Source organism: Magallana gigas, chromosome 1, assembly GCF_963853765.1.
Source record: "Magallana gigas chromosome 1, xbMagGiga1.1, whole genome shotgun sequence".
Lineage (NCBI taxonomy): Eukaryota > Metazoa > Mollusca > Bivalvia > Ostreida > Ostreidae > Magallana > Magallana gigas.
The window spans coordinates 17,705,296-17,729,237 of NC_088853.1; the positions used below are offsets into that span (position 1 = coordinate 17,705,296).

The following is a 23,942-nucleotide window of genomic DNA, read 5'->3' on the forward strand; positions in this document are numbered from 1 at the left end:
AATTAGATCATCACGAAATTTATCGGATATACGGTTATATGAAAAAGTTGCTTTCCTGGTCATATTTTACCAAATCGGAAGCATATGGGTTAAACCAAGTAGAAAATACCTGGTTGTAAGTCGTGATCAATTCATGTGAAGAAAACATACAAGAAACATATGTCTAAAGTAATTCTCCCCTTGGAACCTAACTTCATTATCAGTAAATTATTTATATATCCGCAACATTAACCAGGTTATACAAACAGTTATTATCATTTATGATTCAGGACACCTGTCTCGTAAACCAGAGCAACTTGGTCTTATCCATTGTGTTTTTTTTGGTGGATTAATAATTTGTCGCGTGTTTATGCAAAAAAAATATTTTTATATTTAAATTTATCATAAAGCCCTCTGGGCTTTATTGGAGTTGACCTTGCCCCAACGAAAATTATCACCTCATAATACTCAGAGTTATTCCTTATTTCTTAAGTACGGTAAAACGAGTGGACATATATTGCTCATTAATACAGGTGTCGTAAGAGTAGACCTTACTCCAAACAGTAAACAAGAATTAAATATATCGTAGTTAATTCAGTGATAATGTAGGCACATGTATAATCACAGGTAAATCAGAAATTTAATCTTTAAAGAGATTAGACTGGGATTATTTATAGGTGAAGTAAACATGTAGATTGACAGGAAGGGTAATATCCTGTTTGTCGTTGACGTTTTATAAATTGCTCTCTTTTGTGATTTATACATGTATGAAGGCAGCGGACATTGCATGCAGAAACAAGAGGCCAATTGGCCTTAACGGTCACCTGAGTAGCATATATCCCATACACAAACTTGTCATGGAGTCTCATATATGCATCTAATTAATTAGGTTTCATTTTTCATAGAAAAATTATAAATTTGTAATGACGACCACGTTTCAAAAAGAACTGTGAAACCTATTATTTTGGTGAAAAACTAAAAGATCTGGTCAACAAAATCATGAATTCCGTTTTCCTTTCAGGTGTGTGGGAGTAAAGAAAATAATTTTTTAACGTTATATGCATTAACATCTATACATCCATTTTGGCCCTGCCCTAGAGTCAAAACCCATCCTTGAGGGGACATGAAAATTAAAATTTCAGTAGAGGACTTCCTGGTAAACATAATTATTAGTCAGTTTTTTTATACAGATGTGTGAGAATAGAATAGAAGAAAATGTTTAAACACCTGACTCAGGGGCCATGAATTTCACAATTTAGGTCAAGGAGATTGTGGATATCATAACCATGTATTCATTTTTTTGCCCACATGTGTAGGAGTAGAGAAGATTTTTTAAGATTTAAAACATTTTTACTACATGGCCATATTGGCCCAACCCTAGAGCCTGAACACCTATATTAAACAAAGGGGTCATGAATTTCACAATTTTAGTAGAGGCCCTCATGGACATCATAACCATGTATTCAGTTTTTTGCTCACATGTGTGGGAGTAGAGAAGAAGATTTTTTAAGATTTAAATTTTTTTTACTATATGGCCATATTGGCCCCACCCTACAGCCTGAACCCCTGACCCAGGGGTCATGAATTTCATAATTTTGGTAGAGGACCTCATGGACATCATAACAATGCATTTAATTTTTAACAAATATATATGGGAGTAGAGAAGAAGATTTTCTAAGATTTAATACATTTTTACTATTTGGCCATATTGGCCTCACCCTAGAGCCTGAACCCCTGACCCAGGGGTCATGAATTTCACAATTTTGGTAGAGGGCTTCATGGACATCATAATCATGCATTTAGTTTTTTAAAAATATATATGGGGGTAGAGAAGAAGATTTTCTAAGATTTAATACATTTTTACTATTTGGCCATATTGGCCCAACCCTAGAGCCTGAACCCCTGACCAAGGGGTCATGAACTTCACAATTTAGGTTGAGGGCTTCATGGACATCATAATCATGCATTTAGTTGTTGACAAATATATATGATAATAGAGAAGAAGATTTTCTAAGATTTAATACATTTTTACTATATGGCCATATTGGCCCAACCCTAGAGCCTGAACCCCTGACCCAGGGGTCATGAATTTCACAATTTAGGTTGAGGGCTTCATGGACATCATAATCATGCATTTAGTTTTTGACAAATGTATATGGTAGTAGAGAAGAAGATTTTCTAAGATTAAATACATTTTTACTATATGGCCACATTGGCCCCACCCTAGAGCCAGAACCCCGGACCCAGGGGCCATAAATTTCACAATTTCGGTAGAGGGCTTCATGGACAACATAACCATGCATTTAGTTTTTTCCTCACATGCGTGGGAGTAGAGAAAAAGATTTTTGAAAATTTGGCTTTTTTTGCATATTTGGCCCCGCCCGTGGCACCTCAGGGGTGGTAGAGCCATGAATTTCACAATTTAGATTCTTCTTACCATAGAGATGCTTTACACCAAAAACGGTAACGATTGGCCTGGTAGTTTTCAAGAAGAAGTCAAAAATGTAAAATTGTTAACGCACGACGCACAGACGCACAACGCACGACGACAGACGAAGGCCAATTGCAATAGGTCACCTGAGTGACTCAGGTGACCTAAAAATGCCTAAGCCATATGTGAGGTCATGATTTAGATTGTGTATATCTCTGTCTTGTCATCCATGTACATGTGCGAATTACAATTTCTGAGGGAAATAAACGTAAACCTACTGTAGAATCAGATATATTGTTGAGGATTACATTTTGTTATTTTTGTTGGCAATATTAATCTACGAAATTGAGTCCACAATAAATTAATAACTCAAGTACTCAAAAATACAAAGCTGATACAATGTAAATCTTAGAGATTATGTATGACAAAATTAAATCCCAACAACATTTTATATGGTTTAAAAACAACAAAATTTTAACCCAACAAAAATATATGCTTCTACAGAAGTTATTAGTTAATGGATGTACTAAATACATTTTAAAATTTAATTGAATACTTCACTGAAGCAGTGTGAAAACAGTATAATAGTGCTTTGACACAAAATATTTATAATATGGCAGAAACACAATGAAGCCAAGAACCATAGATGAGCAAATTTTGATTCATTATACATGAAATAATTTTAACTTGTATATAGTTACATGTACATGATAAGTTTAAGATTAATTAGGGGAATAGAACTTTATTGCTGATTAAAGCTGATTAAAGATTGAATTTGTCATAGCCATGTCATAATGAAGTATTAAATAGGGAAAGATAAAAAAAATTGAGATTGCTGATATACTTTTAATTCATTTTTGATAAACTCTCATTAATAAATATCATTAACATATAAGATAGAACAACAGTCAAGTTTTACAATCACTAGGAACAGCTAAGGCTTACACTCCTCAGATAAACCCACATTATTTCCATTATTCATGTAATAATAATGTGAAACTCAATACAGTGATAGTACATTGCACAACAAAATCCTTTTCATATCTGCATCAAAGATATTACATATTACATAATACATACAGAGCATACTGTTCTGTAAAACAAAATACTTTTTATGTGCTGCTTTCTATTTGAAAAGGAAATCCAACACTGGTTGCCGTCATAAAATCTAGATCTATATATAGTTTTTAAAAAAAAGCGTTAACATGCACAAGTGCATGACTGTACCATGTATGAACAATGAAAAGAAGTTTTACTTCCTCAATTTACTATACACATGTACATGTACAAGTAAACATGGTGGCATTTTAATTATAAAGCACTCCTTTAGGTCAGGAAGGAATGAAATAATTAGCACTTCTCATCATTGACTTTGGTATTATCACATATTAAAAACACAGGCTTTTTAATCTTCATTTTAAATTAACATACATGCTATAAATAAGATCTCTCTCTCTCTCTCCACATTACTTTAGTGTGCACAAAATACCACTTAAATCTTCTACAATACAGTATCGTCATAAATACAATCAAAGTTTAAAATCCAGGTTCTTTTAAAAAAACAAAACATATTTGACCCACATAAAACATAACAGGACATGTACTTTTTTTAATTCTAAAAATAGTTACAAATAAAAGGAGGGGTCAAGGCCATACAGATTTAAAAGTCCTGCAGCAAAATATAAAATTCAACCTGTAGATTACATTTTATGAGCTAAACTGTAATTCAAAAAATTGGGTAAGAGCCATTTTGGAAGGTTTATGATTGCAATAAAAAGAAACTTCAAATATCACTCTAAAACTTAAACACTATAAATTTCATAACTTGAGAGACAGGCTATGTCCAACAAAAGATTGAGCACTAGTTGTATAGCCTAAATAAAATTGGAATTCAATAACTGCAAGCACAATAACAATCTACAAATTACATTATGTTGAATACATGCATGTTGAATTTCAATATCAATCCAAGCATAAAATAAGTAGTTTGTGAAAAGTCTTTTCAGACAACATACATGATTGATTTTTTGGACCAGATAAGTAGTTTACCATATTCAGTCCATTTCATGAACATTAAATTGTCAGATTTGTTTGATACCCCGGTTCCATAGATGTTTGAACTCTTGCATAGAAATCTGGGGACATAACTTGTAGACCTAACATATAAATTAAAAACTAAATTTCATATACCGGTAACTTCTGAAATGATTGGAAATCTTTAATGATTTGTTTTTTGCCATGTGTATTGTTCTAAAACAACCTCGAAGGTCTAAACACTTATCAATGGGATAACTATCTAGAAGTCCATGATTACAGAGATTTCCATTCGGCTTCCTCCTAGCTACTAGCTGTTTCAATTTTGTGCTGTTCCTGAATGTATAAGAAAATCACTTTTCTTCATAGCTTACAGCTAAATTTTGTTTTCAGTTTAACCTGATCTCTTCAAATTCAATACACTGACTTGCTCAGAATCATACATTTAATGTTGACTCATTGGTGTTCCTACAAGGGAGATAATTATACATGCACTTCCGATTTCATAATTTAGTGAGTCACAAGTTGCAAGAGCGACACAGAGCCATAGAGGTTAGTATGTAGGAGACCTCAGGGGAAGTAACTTTGCCCTGGACTGGTGAGGTGCTAAAATCACATTAAGCAGGATATAGCTAGGTTTCAGATTTCAAGGTCCAGTGAGTTATAAGTTGCCCGAAATCACACCAAGCTATAAGGTGGATATTTTTAGTACCTCAAGGGGACTCGGAGGTAACTTTGCCCTGGACTGGTGAGGTGCTAAAATCACATCAAGCAGGATATAGCTAGGTCTCCGATTTTCAAGGTCCAGTGAGTTTGAAGTTTCTCAAAATCACACCAAGCTATAAGGTGGATATAGCTAGGTCTCCGATTTCATGTTCCAGTGAGCTATGAATGGCATAAATCACACATAACTATAAACTGGAGATAGAAATAAGGTTGAGGTAGCTTGGTCTTCGATTTAAAGGTCAAGTAAGCAATGAGTCGCCGAAATCACACTGAGCTGTAGGCGCCGTTTGTTCGGGACCTCAGGCTGTACAGGGGAGGTAACTGGGGCGAGTTTTTCTGTTTGAGACTTTGAGGACTTTCACAGGTATTCTTTTCTCTATAAAATCATAAAGGACAAGTTTATTAAGAATACACAATTTTGAATGAATTTTTAAGCAATCTGATTATTCCCCTCATTTTCACTGCATTCATTGTTAGGAATCAATTTTCAATGGAAGACAAATTACTTACTTTTTTTCATTTTTTTTTTAATCTTTATGTAAAAATTTCATTGATGAGAGAGAGAGAGAGAGAGAGAGAGAGAATTTTGCTGTTGGGTAGCCATTTGCACTTTGAATTTTAATTTTAACTAAGACTAAGTAGTAAACTAGTATTTACTGGTAATTCAAATTAATAAAGATTTTAGGAAAAAAAAAGCCTATGAGAACTTACATTTCTGTAAAAGCTTTCCTTTTTCGAATGCTGGAGTTAAAATAAGGAGACCTGCTTTTCATGGAACTAATACTGTCTGTATTCTCTGACATACATGTTGCTGGGCTGCTCTAAAACAGAGAAGAGCAAAATAAAACTGTATTATGTCACCATGATTAAATACAGCACTGCATGTACAATGTACATGTATATTATAACAAGAAGGAAATCCAGGCCTGATGTTGAAGAAAACTTACCGGTAATACAAAATACGGTAACTTTAATACAAATCATGAATCTTTAGACTCTAAAAATCCGAATTTAATTACCTTTAATGCACAAAACCTTATGTTAAGTGAAATACAGAAACTCTATACTGTAAAGCAACTATCATTTGCATGAGAAACATTGGGAGGTTTGCAAGAGCCTTGCTGTCACAAATATTTCTCGCTGGAACTAGTCCTCATTGACAAATGCCTCTGAATGATATTACAGTATACAGGGTTATTTTTGCCCCGTGTAATTTCCACTCTTCTACAATTGCAGACAGTTTCACCCTGTCTTGAGTTCGCCCAGACACTGTTCAGTTTAAAGAGTAATAATTTGAATCTTTGGGATTTGCCCAATCTTAAATTAGCTCGCTGACATTAAGGGCAAAAGGGGCAAAAATAAAATGGGGGCAAATATTTCCCTAATCCTATATACAGTATATCATTATCCAGAAAATCTACACATCTTGAGTGAAATACAGTTGCTATTTAAAACTAAGGCTTTGAAAAAAATTAACATCAAGAAATACAGTCATAAGTTGCTATCAAAACAATTATGGTCCTTCCTGCTGATGTGCTAATTAAAACCTACTGCGACCGTCGGCAAAACAGGATGTTGTGTTTACTAAAGATCTCTGTTTCAAGTCAAGTTATTAAGGATGTGCTAAATGAATCAAATATCAACCACATGACGTAAATATTGGCTTTGCAATATTCATATTTTTGTTTAAAATACCTGAATACAGATCAAAATATTTGAAAGTCCTTTATGAACAGTTTCCATGGTTACTGTTACAATAAAATACATGATCTTATAGTTAACAATGTTAGAAAAAAAATGTGGGGAAAATTTCAGTTTCAAATTTTAAAAGCGTGAATCTTCTCTACATTATAAGAGCACTGAAGCTCATATTAAATATTATATCATACAACAGTTCATTGTTTCAATTTTCCGTCGTTAATACCAGTTATTCCTCTGTAGTTTGATGTCCCTATAAATTAAAGCAATATTAGCTGTATTTTCTAGAATTTTATTTTGGTTCAAAAACCTGTTAAAATGATAAGTCTGAATGTAACTTTTATAATAAATAAGATTTGAAAAAATCATTATCATTTTTTCAGAAGAAAGATATCTCTTCGAAGGAATATATAAATATAGCAAATCAATTTTTGTACAGGATGACATTAATTCAATTTTGCACCAATTAAGGCTTCTTAACGGCATTTCCCACAAAAACATTTTAAAGCTAACAGAAATTGAAAAGCCATGATATTTTTTGTCATTTTAGCAGAAAATAACATTTTTGTAAAAAAAAAAAAAAAAAATTAACATGAAAATTGCAGCTCATATTGCTTTAAGCATATAAAAGTCTCATTTTCAATAGAAATTATTTGATTTGATTTATTTTTGGCTTCATGGTTTGTGTTGTAAGTACATGTAGGTGAACGTGGTGAAAGGGCAGATAACTCTTAATGAGATACTCACCCTTAATACTCTAAAAGGTTTTATTTTTTTGCTTCTAAACTCTTTCCCACCTGAAATATAAATTACAAAAGATTTATCATCATGGTTATACAATATCTTAACCATGTTAAGCCACTTTACATTTTATTAGGTATTCTTCATGAATATTTATTGAAAAAAAATCTACTAGGTAATCAGAAAAAATAAGATATTTAGAAATTTATCCCCCCAAATTATTAATACAATCTTTTCAACTAGTGATCCTTCTCCAAAAAAAGAATGCATGTACTGTATCTTTTTCTCTCTAAAAACTTGTTCCAATCTCTTTTTTTTCATGCTGATTATCATAATACACAAATATAATAGTTAGGTTAATGTCATTCAGTTTACATTAAATCCATTTTATATGCATGAGGTGAAGTTCAAAATAAAACAAAAAATTATACGATTTTTTCGATTATTTTTTTCTTTCTTTCAAATTTTAATTTTCTAATTCTGGAAAATTTGGGTCGGTTGGTTTTAAAAAACATCTGATAAAAAAAATGTCCTTATCGATGCAATCATTTCCAGTGGGTAAAACAATTGCTTTTCAACATTTTCAACAATGGGAATGATGTCTATGTCATTCCCCCCATACAGAGACAAATAAGAAGACCCTCTCTTCTCTTACCTAGTTCCTTTAGACACTTTTTGTACTCTTTTTCACAAATCTCCACTTTTAATCTCACTTTGGTAACACAAAACTTCTCTAACAAATCTGTCGTCACAAATGTCTCCTGAAACATACTTTGTAAAGTCCCAGAGGTGTACATTTTCCAGATCTCGTGCACGCAGGCTAAGGACTTGCAACGTATACAGAAAATAACACTTCCGTACGATATATCCAAGTCTCCGTGCTTACACAGTATCTTTAACGTGTGCATGATTTCCATGCTCTCTTTAACAATCTCGTTTGTCTGCGAGAGTTCTTTCTTGAATTGTTCAAAAGACGCTGGTGTGTTGTCTCGCCTTCGTATGGCTTTATACGCCGTCTTTGCCATTATAAGAATCTGTTCTTCTACTTCTCCGCAGGAACAGGTTGGCTTTTTACTTGCTGGCAACGAAGAAACTTCCTCGCAATTGACAGAAATGTTTAAATCCCCTACAAAATAAACAATTAGCATAAAGTATATTAATGTCACAAGTTATGCATTTTTTCTGCAATTCTATCTACCTTAACGCTAACTTAGATGAAATAACTAAGAAAGCATTTTATTGTTTAAAATAATTTACATTTGATGGATGCAAGAGTTATTGCTCTTGTCATTAGAAACATACATTAAAACCACTAGAACTGTTTTTGGAATGTTCATGAGATTTGAAAGCTACATACAATTTCATTTCATAATATAAACATTCCTATAAAATTTGGTAGCTAAAAGTACAGTTAAACACATCTTAAATGAAGCACTATGAGTGATTTCTTTATCAATAGAAACATTTTTTTAAAAAATCCAATCAGTTTATGGGAATAAATCAAATTTGCTGAAAGCATTGGTTCCTTGTAGAATTGCTCTTTACAAACATGTTTTTTTGTACATGCAAGTACTGTGGAATATAATTTATTAAGGGTTCATTAATCTACACTCTGGGCTGTGACACTAACCCGTCCTTCGTTTCCTCTTGGGTGTACGTCGTTGTTGTGGAGAATCCTCCAGTAGATCTGCCAAATGACCTTGCAGGGTTCTACGCAGGGATTTGACAAATTCATAGAAAGCTCGATCAGGCCGCCTTATTAAGATGTTCAGAAGCTCTTCATTTTGTGACTCTAAAGGGGATTTTTCCTGAAAAGTAAAAAAAAATTCTCACTTACCATCACTTCTCTGCCTTAGGTCACATTAAAATATTTGTTAGTTTTTACGGCATTGCCGATTTAATCAATTAAGGTCCAATTATTTGTTTTATGTTTAAGTTTATTTTGGGGGCTTAACAGCCCTTACATAAGAGCCAATTCCAAAAACATAATTAAAAAAAAAACCCAGCCTGCTGTATCATATCTTTAAATGTTTAGTCAAGGAGACTAGAGTTTTATTTTCTAGGCTTTATAGGCTTACAGCCCTTACATAGTCTTTGACCTTTGACCCTCCTTTGTTTTTCTTTCAACCTTGACCTACCTTTATCCTGCGAACTTCTGCCGTGGCGATGACCTGGCTTGCGATGAGGATGTTGAAGATTTCCTCGGGAGTCATGTTCTCCACAAGTTCGCCTCGGTTCTGTTGTAGCTTGTTTTTATGTTCCTGGGACATCACTTTGTCCACTTTTAAAAAAAATCAAAAAGACAGTCAGACAAGACACAGTAATTTTCAAAGGACTATGTGCGGTTTTATGCATTTTTTGCCCCCAAAATCAAAGTTTTTGAAAGAGCTGTAAAAATAAGGTGAAAGATAGTTAAAATCATATTGAAAATAAAGGTGTAAAAGGTTATCACCACAGTGACGTCATAATGTAGAAATGACGTCATGAAAATTGCATTATTTTGATAAATTGATGTTTTGTAGCAAAATATGGGTGTTTTCCGATGGTTTTTCGACTGGGAAACATCGAGCGCAGGCTTGCTCAAGTACAATTTTTTAGAATAATGTGTATAACTATCTGAAGAGAAAGATATGTTAAAATCGCACTTGAGCAGACCTGCGCTCTATACTTCCAAATGCAAATTATAGAGCAAATATGGGAATATTTTCATTTGTTTGCAAATTTGCGGGAATTATGTCATTTAGGTGACGTCATAGATAAACAGCGAATGAGCAATGATGACGAAAATCAAGATAAAAGTGATAGGCATCCTCTATACAATGATTTGTGAAGATTTGATTTTTATACGATACTATTTAAAAATTGGTTGAAATCGGGGGCAGATATTTGACCATACCGCACATAGTCCTTTAATTAAACTCAATTTAGATTCTGTTAATATATCTCAGTAGATTTTTTCTATGTAAATTGAAATGGACAAGCATTTTATTCCAGCGTGCGAAATTAACAAAAGGACTGTCCCACTTAGATTTGGGATAAACCTTGGAAAAATGGATTAACAAATTTTGTCAAACAATTATTTTCTGCAGTTAAATATTTCAACATAAGGGATGTACACAAACAGTAAGATTTGTGTAAACATAGTTACACAGTACAAAAGATGTTCAAAATTCTCTTAAATGTTGAAATTAATAACAATACTGAACAAAGTTAGTCTAGAAAACATAACTGTGAAATTATTAATTCTAATTTTATTTTTATTTCAATTCAATAATAAAAAAAAAAATGAAACGTTATTTTGTAAAACCTCTTTTACACACAGCTGCCAAAAATTGGGATAGACAACTCGGTCGCTTTCGATTCCGATAGGCGTAGCCCAATGCGATACGAGATAGATTCGGACTATTGGACAGGGGTTAATTTTCACACACTGATATTCTATCTTGACTAGGCATAAAAATAATGAATAAGTGTTTCATATTATCTGCTAAACTTAAGGTGAATACAAGTTGTATGGTGTAGGCATTTATTTGTCATGTTGGTATACAGATGTAAACTGCAAGACTTGATCATGTGACCAACCACTTATTACATTTTTATAAAAGTCAAAGAATGACTTCCTATTTTTCATTCTAGGATACTCACAATTTTGTCTTTCCTCCGAGTCAGAATCTGATTGGTCAATGTCCCTGCTCCGTAGTTGATGCTCCGCACTCAGTCTTTCTCCAGATCGCCTCTGGAGATCGCGAAGTCTGTCCCTCTGTTCCGAAAGAAGATTTCCAAAGTCACCGTCTACTGGTTCACGAATTCCTTCAGAAAAAGGCCACTTCAAATTAGAAGGGATGGTAATTGATTGCAGATTTACGAATTATCGGTTAATTTGGTTCCGACCATTTAACTTATTCCTAGTATCAAAATACACAAAATTGTGCATATCTTTAAATTATGACTTGCAAGCAAATGGCTCAATATACTACCGGTATATATTAAAAAAAAATGCATGAACTTCTGGGAGAGCAAAATTGACATTTCCATACAAGCCTTAATTTAATGATTTAATTTTTACCAATATTTCTCGATGAAATATCTCAAATTTTCCCATTCTTAACAGCCCTGGCTCCTTGCCCACCACTAAGCCTTAATTTTCAAAAGAAAGGGCACCAAATTCCTACCTCTGCTGGGATAATTCTTATCAATTGACGGACTTAGGCTGGATGGGTGGGGCTCAGGTTCCGATTGTTTACGCAGCTGCCCAATGGAGCGTGTCAGTTCTGCATGTTTCTTTTTCATATTTTTGCGTTCCAACAGCTCTTTCTCTCTTTCCAACTTCTTGATTTTCTCGGACAAGTCCTCTACGTCTAATTCGTCCTCCGATTTGTCACCCATTTCTAACACACAACTAAATTATTATAAATTCATCTCAGTTTCAATTTCATCCTGGTAACTCCATAGTGAATGTAAAGTCTTGGGTATTTGTCATTACTTCCCCATGGTCTCGACGTATTTGTTGAAATTGATGATTAGCCTGTAAAATTATCAAACGTGTTAAATATGCACAGTAAATATTTGTGTACCACAATCAAGATTTCACAATCAGTGAATAATTTAATACTAACAGTTTAGAAATTGAAAAAAAAGCATACATGTATATAAAAACCTTTTACGAACAAACATAAACAAGACTGTCAGACTATTGTTGTCATTGAAAACTGTCACTCTTTGCAGCGAGGCAATGATATTATTGCCTTGCTATCTACATTCCCCACACCTCTTTTTAAGCCTAGATAATAATTAATTTACTATGAAACAAATTCTACTAGTTCTACGTTTTCTTTTATTCATTTCCACATTCTTGGACGTCCCTCCTATTTTATAGACCCACAGCTGATACTTTATAGGGCCTAAAAAAAAAAAATGTGTGTTTCGGGTAACCCGACCTAACCTACAAAAATGGCCCGATCCTACCATTTTTAGATGCCTGATTTTATCCGACTGAATTTTATCTTATTTCCAATAAAAAATACGTTTTTAAATATGAAACAAACAAACATTCTTAGGATTCAGGCAAAAAAAAATAGATAAAATAAAAAAAAATCCCCACCTACCTTACCTAATTTTTTCATCAGTGTTACCCTAAACACACTATTTTTTTTTTAGGCCTATATAGTCTAATGCCAGTTGATCATTCAGAGGGCATGGGGTGTTTGGAGCTAATCCATGCAATAGTATACATATGTTAACAAGACAACATGCAACAACAGCGTTGCATGTACTTTTATCCATTACTTACCATAATTTTACGACCTATTATCATCAGGGGTTAAAGTTAAAGTGTGTCAAATCATAGTACACAAGTTGACATCCTTGAGCAGAGTCGCCAATTTTAACAGTTAGTTTTGAAATAAAAAAATGAGAAACGGGGCAAATCCTATTAGTGAGCTTCGCAAGCTCGCAAGGTTCGCGAAGCCCAACTGTTTTCTTGTTTATTTAGAACTAACTGATACAATTGTCGACCCTGTTTGACAACAGAGGAAATTCAAGATGCACATTCTATGTTTTACATTACACATTCTCATGAGACCCGTCTTAAATCTCACCTTCAAACCGATGCTATCTATGCAATGCTAAAAATATTTTTGTTGATACATCTCCGCTTGATGAAGTATAAATATATATTTTTCGTAATTTAAAATTGGCGCAAAGGCCGAAACAATCGCAACTTCTCGGGCCTTTCCCGCAAGCCGAAAAAACCCGACAAGTTGCATTCGTTGCGATGAGACCGAAAAGGCTTTGTCACTAAAAAGAGCGAGGTAATCCGAACGTTCTTTACTTGCGCTTTTCTAAATACCGAACCCGATTATAATTAAAAGTAATAGAGCAATCAAGCATTATTTGTTATTTTTATATCCATTTTTTTTTTTTGCAATAGTTTTTTGTATGTTTGGTGTGTTCCATATATAGTAAAGAACGATAGCCTTGTCTAGCCGCCAAAATATAAAATTCTTTTTTTGGACTAATTTTTTTTTCGGGGGGGGGGGGGGTAATTTATACATTAATGTATAATTTCATTAAATATGAATGATTTACTCAAACGAAGAGGGAAAACTTTGTATTTTGGGTTGAAACAGCTCACTTCATAAGAGAAACTAACGGAAAACGGATTAAAAAAAAAACAACAACATAAAACCAAACATTTTCCCCGTCGTGAAACAAAACTTCCTTTTGAGGGTTTTATATAGGGAATAAGGAATGATTTACTCAAACAAAGAGGGAAAACTTTGTATTTTGGGTTGAAACAGCTCACTTCATAAGAGAAACTAACGGAAAACGGATTAAAAAACAACAACAACATAAAACCAAACATTTTCCCCGTCGTGAAACAAAACTTCCTTATAAGGAATAAGGAATCATTCTTTGAGTATTATGAGGTGATAATTTTGGTCGGGGCGTGATCAAATCCAGCAAAGCCCGAAGGGCTTTATGATAGATTTGATCACACCCGAACCGAAATTATCACCTCATAATATTCAAAGAATGATTCCTTATTACTTATATTTATATAATTTTAAGCCATCGTATGATTAAATATTTAAAAATAAATAAGCAAACCCCGCTGGCGCCTCAATTTTGCGTCACTTGTATTATGGGTTATATAGTACAAAATCGATATGTAGGGTTATCACAGGCAAAGACACTGGGAAATGTAAATATATATTGTTATTTAGCATATTCATACCAAAGGGTTTGTTGTTTTACGGGGGGGGGGGGGGGGTATGTCTACAGACAAACATACATTCCACAAAAAGCATTATGCTTTGTAACGTTTCAATAAATAATTAACAAATATAAATTAACATGGAAATTTCTTTAATATCTAACGTAAACATGTAAATACTAAGTTTCATATGGACATATCGGCCGCTAAATAATATCACTCATAGAGACCAATTTCAATGAAGAAATGTTTAGACTCCGTAAGCAAAGTTTCGTTTAAAATATCATCATTTTGACTACAAATTTCATTTTAAGGTATTCGATGTATAACGACCACAATTTGTACCTTATGAATGAATGGTCCGATATTCTTAATCATGATATCATTTTGAAGGTGTTATCAAATAAAAATACTCCACCAAAGGAATTTTCAAAATTGTGATTATGGTCCAACTAATTACACCTTGAATTTTGCATTGAAGTCTATGGGCAACGTATGTTTAATTAAGATATTGTAAAAAGTAACTTGAAATTCGTTAAACTCTCTTGAATAATACATATATAAACTTTCTTTTTATTGAAATATGAAATAAAATGAGTCATTTACCGCAGATATTTTGACAAAATTAAAATTTTCTTTTTTTTTCATCAAGGGGAGATAACTCTTTAAAAAAAATTTAAAATGCGAAATGACCAGCTCCTTTTATGTTGTATGTCATGTGAATTTGGTTCATTTCACTTTCATAGTTATCTAGCAATACATATTTAACTAGTTTAAAATGATTCAAAATTGTTCAATATCCCTTCATTATACATTGAATGCCTAAAATGTGAGCTGGAAACGGGCAAGGATCTTCAAAGTTCATGCCAGTTTTATTCTGACAGGGTTTTTAAAAGCATTGGTTTCTCCATCGAAGTACACAATGTCAAGTACACATGTATTTCTTTATTAAGAAAGCTGAAAGTATAAAACGAAGATTTAAAAAAAAAATACATTGAGAACCTTTTACAGTGAGAATTACATGTATAAATGGTTTTAAAGGCGATCATAATTGTATTTGTCCTTTCATCTTTAATATCTATCACATTTTTTCCCGGAGACACGAACAACATAAAGTTTACCTCCTTTACCCAGTCCTTCGATAATTAAGTATCATCCATTCTTTCTTCTTCATTTTGTCAAAACTCTTATCTTGTGTCGGTATATCACACGTAATACTTTTCTTATCACATACTTAGTATATCTCTACCTGACTTAGAACATTGTGTTAATGTATACAGCGTTCATAATGGCGGGAATCAAAAAAATATCAGTTGACAAAAGCAGTGTAAAATGGACACTGGGTCAGAGGTCTGGTGAGATTCATATCTCTCTCTCTCTCTCTCTCTCTCTCTCTCTCTCTCTCTCTCTCTCTCTCTCTCTCTGTGCAAGTCAGCGGCAACAAACTGACAACAAAGTATTTTCTTTTTTCAGTGTTCGCTTTGGTCTTATTAAACAACGTATTGATAGGAGGTGAGTGCTTGACTATTAATTATTATTCTTAACGACATATGAATTGTCACAAACTACAACACAGAAAAAAAACTTTAAAAAACACAATATTTGCAAAGTGAGAGAGCACACTCGGTAATAATTAGGTTTTATCAAAAAATTAAGTTTGTCGTCCTTCAGTGGATTTCGTCTTTAAAAATTCAGTATTTATTTTTGCACACAAGAAGAGACTCTTTGGAATGATCAATAATTATCTAATTTACCGTGAAATATGCATGTTGAATTATCATTTCACATTTGTTGTTGTTTTTTTTTATATCTTCTTTATATCATCAAAACAGCAATGGCTACACAGCAGTGTGTTGAATGTTCCGATGTCTCCTCATTAGACCTGTGTACACAGACAGTTGAATGTGCCCATGATGAGGTAGAAGTTCTATACCGAGAAGTATAGAACACAATTATACCCCCCCCCCCCCTCGAAACACCATAACAAATCAATGAAATTTCCAATTTTAACACACTAAATTTATAGTTTTTTTTATGAAGATCGTTTATCCTTCTCGGTAGAATATTTGAAGTAATTAATGTATATATCATATATTTCTAATTCTAAATCACTTCTCTTATAAATCTGTGCATTGCGTTCCGGCTCAGTTATTAAGTGTATATAATGGATTATTTTTTAGAAAATAATTATGTCGGGTAAAGTTCTAAAATGTTAGAATTCGTGGCTTTTTTACATTAAGTTTTACAGTCCAATCAAATTATATATAGAAAAAAACCCAACAACAACTTTTCTTCGTCATGTACTTACTTGTTTAAAAAAATCACTATGATCGTTTAATTTAAGTTTAATGCATAACTGTTGAAGGTTTGTTTCACCCATAGAAGAGAAGTATCTGAGGGAACATACCTCTATAGCGCAGGATGTACCACAAAACAGGTGATTCAATAAAAAACCATTGACTACATTGAACAGCCTATATAAAATAAAATCTCTGTTCAGTGGTCATTTTCATCGTTTTAGAGCAAGCGTTCATTCAGCAATGGTTCTCATAGAGGTATGAATCATATTTCTATACTTTCCATGTATATCGTCTAGTCTTGTGAAGCTGGTCATCCAGTGGTGCACACGACGGAAGACCCAGTAGAACAGGGTCTGGGTCACATCATCGGGAGGAAGCGGCGACAGGAGACGGGCACCTGCTACAAGTGCTGCTCCAGTACAGGGGCGACCAAAGAACCTTGCAACAACCAACTTTGCAAAGTACCAAGTAAAAGAATATGCTTCTTAATGGATGTCTTTCTTTTGGTTTTTCATTGCGAATTGAAGAGTACCTACCGCGAAGGGAGATTTTGTTTGCAAGAAACTGTTAAAGTAGCATTGTTTTTCGGTGTTTTGCACCTTTACAAAAAACCTAAGATTAATTCTCTAATTCTCTAATTTGAAACTCTACTGTTGTGACGTTGGTTTTGTTTGCAAGGGAAGTTCTCAAGTTTTAAAACTGCATTGGTATTACGTTGGTTTTCCATCTTGGAGAAGGCTAAATGACCGTCCCCTAATGAAATCAGTCATCACAACAGAACATTTTTCGTCTATAATGTGTGAATGTTTAATAAGAGGGCACATTTTTTTCGTTTTTATACAGTTCAACCGCTAATGTGTCATCAATGTGGTGACATTGGTGGCGTTATTCCGTGCCTTACAAGTGAGGTGATTTCGGATCATTTGGCGCCGTGTCCAGCAGGATACTTTTGTATGACCGACCTTTACCACTACTTTGATGGCTCTATCAACATCTATAAAAGGTATATTGCTTCATTACATGCTAACGCAGGTCGTTTTAATTTTTCATCAATAATCGCTACCTTCATATTTCGCATGAAGTTCATCATTAAAAAACCTCATGTTATTGTTTATTTATTTTAAAATGATAAAAAATGATTTGGTCATAAAGAGTAAATAAAGGTAACTAAACTAGTGCATTGTACATTAACACGTTCGTTAGATTAAAGAAATAGCCAAGTCTTCTTATATAGGAGTTTGAGTCTGATATCATCATGCTTATTTCGTGCAATCCGTGATTTATTTTAGGTTGCTGAAAATTTCGACCGATTGATAAACTGGTTAGAACTACTAGGTCGTGTAGATTTCGGTCAAGTTAGTTTCTATAGAGCTATGAATCACCATAGATTTTCATAAAAACAGTAAAGAACAGGTGTAAATGTATGCAAACTTTTGTATTGATGACAAGAATGTTTAACTTCTTCGCCACTATTCAGATGTGTGAACGAGGCGATTTGTCAGAACATGTGGTTGAAGTCTACCTCAGACAACACTAACTGCATGAACTTTGTCCACCATCTCCGTCCCCAGGCCCAGTACACGAACTACGACTGTCACTACTGTTGTACACAAGACGGGTGTAACTCCAAGATAGCTCCCGCCAATAACACTCTGTATATAAGTCACTGACAATACATGTATTCTTTCTAGTTTTTCTGTGTTTTGTTTTCATTTTTTTTTTGGCTTGCTTTTGTTTTAAAATTTTTGTTTTGTTTTGTTTGAATTGGTTTTTTGTTTGTATTTTTTCCAATGAAAGTACATTTATTCTATTAAGTTCTTCTGTGTTTTGTTTTGTTTGCTTGTTTGTTTGTTTGTTTTTTGTTACGGTATTTGTTTTGAAAAAAAGAATCGAATTGACATTTTAGCTGTGAAGAATGCAGTGTTGGATGCATTTTGGATTTGTGTTATATTTCGATTCTTGTTTTAATTTAAATATTAAAATGCCCGGAATTGGCATCGTAACATCAGAAACATTACACACATCTAACATTTGATAGTGGTTGAAGGTGTGTTAAAGGAATTAAAAAAATGAACACTTAAGACTATAAGCTTGTTGATAGTCATTATAAAATCAAAAGATTAAGCGTGTAATTATATCTCTTAAGGATGCTTCTAATAAGAAAAATAGAATGATATTGACCACAAAGTTTAAATTTTGTGTTTATTTATAATGTAAACTAAAATGCAGGGTTCTTATGGTAACCCACATTATTTTAATCGTATGGGTTTTGTTTAGCTTGTCGTCCAACTTTGAATAGAAAAAATGATAGAAAACTTCTACATTTCTAAATTTTTAAGAAATTATCTTTCGACAAAATTATTACAAATACATACATCAATACATATAAAATTTTATACATATAAAAATGACGTTAAACCTTTATGTTAAATAAGATATCTTTCCAAAAAATAACCCAGTATAAAACAAAGAGCGTATTTATGAACGGTTTATAGACAATCGAGCATGTAAACCTCGGGCATGCGTCAATTTCATTAAAAAAGTTTAACTGAATCATCACTTCCGCGATTGTTGGAAGTAACATGTACAAACAAACTAAGTAAGTCTGGGAAAGGATAACATTTTTTTAAAAATAGGACATTTTATACATTGTAAGTGTTTTGTTGTTTGTATTTTTTTTCTCATAAGTACCATATTTTGAATATTTGATAAGTAAGCTAGCGATTTGTATACTAAGAAATTGATTTTTATGTGTTTGTATTTATTTTGTAATGTTGTATGCGCAAAATTTTATTTTTTAAGGTAGGGTTACTATTTAAGGTATGATTTAGTATTTTACAGATTGTCTGAAAAATACCTTAAGTTACTTAAAAGCCTGTGTTAAAATTGTTGAAATGTATACATTGCAGTAGAGAAAAGTAGACAGAAGTAATAAACTTGTAATTTACCACTTTCTCATAGAAAATAAGTCTACAACAGACTTTTCATATCTGGATTTTAATTGAAACTTTGCTGATATCCATACACGAGTTTATATCTTTACACCTCTTCAGATCAAACAGGAATTTTGTAGCCCTCAAGGGTACCATTGCCAAACGAAATTCACACAAGTTACATATACAAAAGTGTTTGTCGATCAAAATGAAGGTCGAATTATGAGAGAAATTAATCCACACGTGAGCCATGTGATTGCAAAAGTAGGACAAAAGCTGTATATTGCTAAATGTAAGTGCATTCATGTGCTGATGAGTAAATCTCAGTTTAAAATTGAAAAGTAGAATGTATTTGGTATAATATGTAATAGGGACAATATTACGAAATAATTTTTTTTCTGTCAAAACTAATATTGGTAAAGAGGAAATTTTCGTAAATTGAATCAAAACTCTTGTTTTGTTCGCGACTGTTAACCTAGCTATGTAATAGGGACAATATTACGAAATAATTTTTTTTCTGTCAAAACTAATATTGATAAAGAGGAAATTTTCGTAAATTGAATCAAAAATCTTGATTTGTTCGCGACTGTTAACCTATCTAGCGCATCATGATAGTATGCTCTAAATGACAATCGTTTTTAGATAATTAACCATAGATCAGAATGGTACTTTTTAATAACACTTGTCCTCTGCTTATCCTCTTAAATCGAACATGACTTCAATCCGCGAATTACTCGAATCCAATAATATTTTTAGAAACATACATTACGTTTTTATCACACTATTAGAAATTAAAATAACAGAAACAAGTACATGGACTTTATATAGCCATTTGCTAAAGTGTGGAACATCCAATTTGATATTAGTCCATACTATTAATACAGTATCACATTAATTACCTATATTGACTATACTTTATTATTTTTAATCAAGCCTGTTTGATAATTTAGTTTAAAATACTGTAAGAACAAAAGCAAAAACCAATCTAAAAAATCTTTTCCCATGAAGGTTTGTTTCAACTATAATAACATTATAACCTGCATTTAGTTTCCCTTTTGCAAGTCAATAGAAATTATTTCATATATCCTACTATCAAATTTCATTGCATAGTATCGGTACAATTGTTAACGATATCACAAATGTTTGTGTATTTTGATTGATTCCTGCACAGTGCAATCATGTCACTTTGGATAATTTGTTCACCTTTATAGAAATTATTTTTAAGATCGGATAGCTAGTAAACTCTGATTTATATAGCAATTAAACTGTTTTTGTACTCTTAGCTGGTCAACCAAGCCTTAAGGTACATCACTCTTATGCGTCTTTATAATGCACGCTACATTTTCCTTGTAATAAGGAAGGCGCTATAAACATGTAAATTAACTTCCTGTGTCATTTAAGTGTTTAACAAATATCCACCCAAACATGAAACACATAAAAACACCTTTTTTTAATTCCAGATAAATATTGCTGTACATTTGTAGTACTTCTTTAACCGTAAACCAAAACGAAACCTACAAATAAAACAACATGGCAAGTACAGACACGGACAATCTACTGACAGAACAACACTCTAAGCAACTTCTCCCAAACACAGTGCTAGACCTTATTGCAGGGGCATTTGGTGTATTCGGCAACGGCATTGTCCTTTTGATGTACACCAAGTTCATAACCGATAAAAGCGGCACAAGGTACTTCATCCCGATCCTGGCTCTGGTGGACCTCATAGGGTGTGTATCAAGTGTTAGCAGTTTTCACTTAGACAACACGATGAGATACGTCTATCCGAGCGCCAACCTCTGCAAAACCCTATTTTTCCTGATTATCATGTCCGGCGGGTTTTCCGCTCATCTGATTTTTGCTATCGCGTTGCAGCGATATCTGATAATTTGCCGCCCTTTTGGTCAGCAGATGACTCAAAGGTACCGCCGAATTGCAGTATTGGCTATTTTTCTTTCCTCGCTTGGATATGCAGCCCCATTGCTGAAGTTTGCAGGGTTGAAAGAGACTGGAAAACGCTATACAGAAGGGAATGATACACGGAAAGTCTCGGTATCTTTCTGTTATTTCGACGGCGGTTCATACGGATCTCGAGTGATGCTTCCGTACTTTGGAACGCTTCTGCTGCTTTCGTTCATTAATATCATAGTGACTTCTGGATTATACATTCCCGTGACCAAAACCATATACAAAACATTATCGCCATTTAATGGGGCAGCCTATAGGGCAAACAATTCACAAGATGAAGAAACCCGCGTTACCTCCACAGATGATCATAGTTCAAGTTTTGAACAAGTCAAAATGATGGAAATTCCTCGACAGGATTTGACTAAAACGGCAAATTGCTCTGAACCACAATCAACTACTTGCCGAGAATCGAACCATAAACAGCAGACTCGCAGAAAACTAAGCATTATGTTTCTGCTAATCATTATTGTCTACGTAGTTTCGTATCTGACGTCATTGATTACACAAATCCATACATTTGTGACCGGAATACGTTTAACGGGATACCAACTAAATATCAATTTCTTCTTTCTGCGTTTTAATCTTCTAAATCATATCGCAAACCCGTACATCTATTGGTTTTACGATGTCAAGTTTAGGGGAGAACTTAAGAAACTATGTTGTAGGAGACTACACAAAAACTCTTTCGACCTTTAAAGAAAACATACTTTTGAAAAGAAAAAAAATGAAAGTCAGCGTTTCAAAATGACTATCCATTTGTAATTCGATGACATTGACATTTTGATGTAACCGACTGACAGCGAAATTGCCTTAGTCTTCTTCCTCTGAAGATATAATGATACGTTATATATATAACCCCGTTGGATATTTTGACATAACTTTGATGATGGGGAACAATATTATTTTAAGAAGTTCGTTTCGAATTTCATTACTCTGTATGATTCATTATCTAATTTAAAGCTTAGGTTTGTCGCACTGTAAATCGAATTCATTTTTTTTTTATAATTATCAATGGGTGATTTGTAATTGTCTGGTTTATAGATTTAAAAAAATGATACGCGCTGTTTAATTATCTGAAAAATGTGTTTATATCGTATAAAGAATGTTGCCTAAGTCACAGTAAGACTGACGTCAAAAGCGTATCAATAAGCTTGCTTCATGTTTGAATTTAACTATTTGATGTTTTTTTGAGATGAAATGACTAATTCTTGTCTTTAATTAATAGCAGGAAATTGAATTGTATAAGAAATAAATTTGCCACCCAATTCATACTCATATAAACTTGGTTGGAACAGTATAGGCCTTTTTATAAACTGCTGTGCAGTATATAAAACGTGAACTGTCCTAACCCATTGCATCCTTGTTTATAAATTGGTTAGCTACTAAATTCATTTTGTAAAGAAAAAAATCCATTAGAATTAGTGGGTTAAATCTGAATGAAGTTGTTGTTACATAAGTGCAGTTAAAGTGTTTGCCTCCTAATATACTTAGATGTACACTGTAATATGAAACGAGCTGTCGGAAATAGATTATGTGTCACGTTTGTATTTTTCTGCCACACGTTGGGAGCCAAATGTAACTGGTGCTGAAAATTCCTGCATCAATCGGGACTCGAACCCAGGGCCTCTTGCGTACCGTGCCAGTGCTCTAACCACGGATCTATTGAGACCAGATATATTGACCGACTTTCACACTTGTTAACACTTGTTCTGTTGTTGATAAAATTATTTATGAACACACTGAATTCGTTTATCTTGTTTGTCACGATTCATTTTTCAAAGATATTGTAATTTCTGTACTTTACATCATTTTTAAACAAATATGAGACTCAAGCTTCGTTTGTTTTATAGTGAAGTTTTACATCTGAATCTCGCTTTTTACTTGATTTCTAGCATCCAAATTTTGGTCAATAATCCACAATGCACAAGTAAACCATTTTATACTTACTAGTATAATACAAAAATAAGATTTCAATCTGAAATCTGTCTAAGTCCCTTTAAATTCCAAAAGAATTTGAACATTTGAACAAAACTCCCTTAAAATGTTAAATTCCAATAGGAAATATTTATTTATAGGAAAACTACATGCCTTAGTTGAATTCAAAACAAAATTCGTATATTTTATTTTCATGTACACTGATCAACATGTGAAGGTTATTACTTCATTGAACCAAGGTTGAATATTGCTTTGTCTTTGCATTCATCAGGTTTGGAAAAATTCCCCTATATTGAGACAGTTTTGCATAAACAAAATCATCCCTCTTTACAGTCATAAAAACATTTCCGTAAGTGCGAAAAGAACTATATATGATAAGAGTTAAATTTGGCCCCCATAATTCGCCATTTTTTAAGTGTTTCGGGTACAATAAAATGTTAACTAATTTTTTAGAAGAGTTGATATAAAATATATTTTTCATC

At 33.2% G+C, this 23,942-nt stretch overlaps 3 protein-coding genes across 4 annotated transcripts; 2 read left to right on the forward strand and 1 right to left on the reverse strand.

The window, feature by feature from the left end:
- Positions 1 to 3,242: 3,242 nt before the first annotated feature.
- On the reverse strand, positions 3,243 to 13,396 carry LOC105320022 (uncharacterized). Its single transcript, XM_011417775.4, has 9 exons — positions 13,207 to 13,396; positions 11,782 to 12,134; positions 11,255 to 11,419; positions 9,748 to 9,890; positions 9,240 to 9,417; positions 8,265 to 8,735; positions 7,616 to 7,665; positions 5,882 to 5,991; positions 3,243 to 5,546 (listed from the first exon to the last, which is right to left on the reverse strand). Exons 2-9 carry the CDS (start codon positions 11,993 to 11,995, stop codon positions 5,435 to 5,437), a joined length of 1,443 nt encoding a protein of 480 aa, XP_011416077.3. The 5' UTR covers positions 11,996 to 12,134; positions 13,207 to 13,396; the 3' UTR covers positions 3,243 to 5,434.
- Positions 13,397 to 15,784: 2,388 nt separating this feature from the next.
- On the forward strand, positions 15,785 to 18,317 carry LOC105320021 (uncharacterized). Its single transcript, XM_020063966.3, has 6 exons — positions 15,785 to 15,836; positions 16,157 to 16,242; positions 16,690 to 16,761; positions 16,921 to 17,092; positions 17,468 to 17,627; positions 18,102 to 18,317. The coding sequence occupies exons 2-6, from the start codon at positions 16,159 to 16,161 to the stop codon at positions 18,292 to 18,294; spliced, it is 681 nt and encodes a 226-aa protein (XP_019919525.3). The 5' UTR covers positions 15,785 to 15,836; positions 16,157 to 16,158; the 3' UTR covers positions 18,295 to 18,317.
- A 443-nt stretch (positions 18,318 to 18,760) lies between these two features.
- On the forward strand, positions 18,761 to 23,265 carry LOC136269467 (orexin/Hypocretin receptor type 1-like). 2 transcript variants are annotated; one of them, XM_034465330.2, is made up of 3 exons: positions 18,761 to 19,275; positions 19,678 to 19,849; positions 21,018 to 23,265. In XM_034465330.2, exon 3 carries the CDS (start codon positions 21,088 to 21,090, stop codon positions 22,219 to 22,221), a length of 1,134 nt encoding a protein of 377 aa, XP_034321221.2. In that variant the 5' UTR covers positions 18,761 to 19,275; positions 19,678 to 19,849; positions 21,018 to 21,087; the 3' UTR covers positions 22,222 to 23,265. The 2 variants fall into 2 exon arrangements, with proteins under 2 accessions (XP_034321221.2, XP_011416075.3); XM_011417773.4 differs by lacking the exon at positions 19,678 to 19,849 and having other exon boundaries at positions 18,762 to 19,275.
- Positions 23,266 to 23,942: the final 677 nt, after the last annotated feature.

Coding starts and splice junctions, on each gene's coding strand:
- LOC105320022 (XM_011417775.4), bottom strand. CDS start 11,995: ATGGGTGACAAATCGGAGGACGAATTAGACGTAGAGGACTTGTCCGAG. Junction 11,420..11,781: donor TAAGAATTATCCCAGCAGAG/GTAGGAATTTGG, acceptor CTTTTTCTGAAG/GAATTCGTGAACCAGTAGAC. Junction 5,547..5,881: donor AGGAAAGCTTTTACAGAAAT/GTAAGTTCTCAT, acceptor ATGATTTTATAG/AGAAAAGAATACCTGTGAAA.
- LOC105320021 (XM_020063966.3), top strand. CDS start 16,159: ATGGCTACACAGCAGTGTGTTGAATGTTCCGATGTCTCCTCATTAGAC. Junction 17,093..17,467: donor CCAACTTTGCAAAGTACCAA/GTAAAAGAATAT, acceptor GTTTTTATACAG/TTCAACCGCTAATGTGTCAT. Junction 17,628..18,101: donor TCTATCAACATCTATAAAAG/GTATATTGCTTC, acceptor GCCACTATTCAG/ATGTGTGAACGAGGCGATTT.
- LOC136269467 (XM_034465330.2), top strand. CDS start 21,088: ATGGCAAGTACAGACACGGACAATCTACTGACAGAACAACACTCTAAG.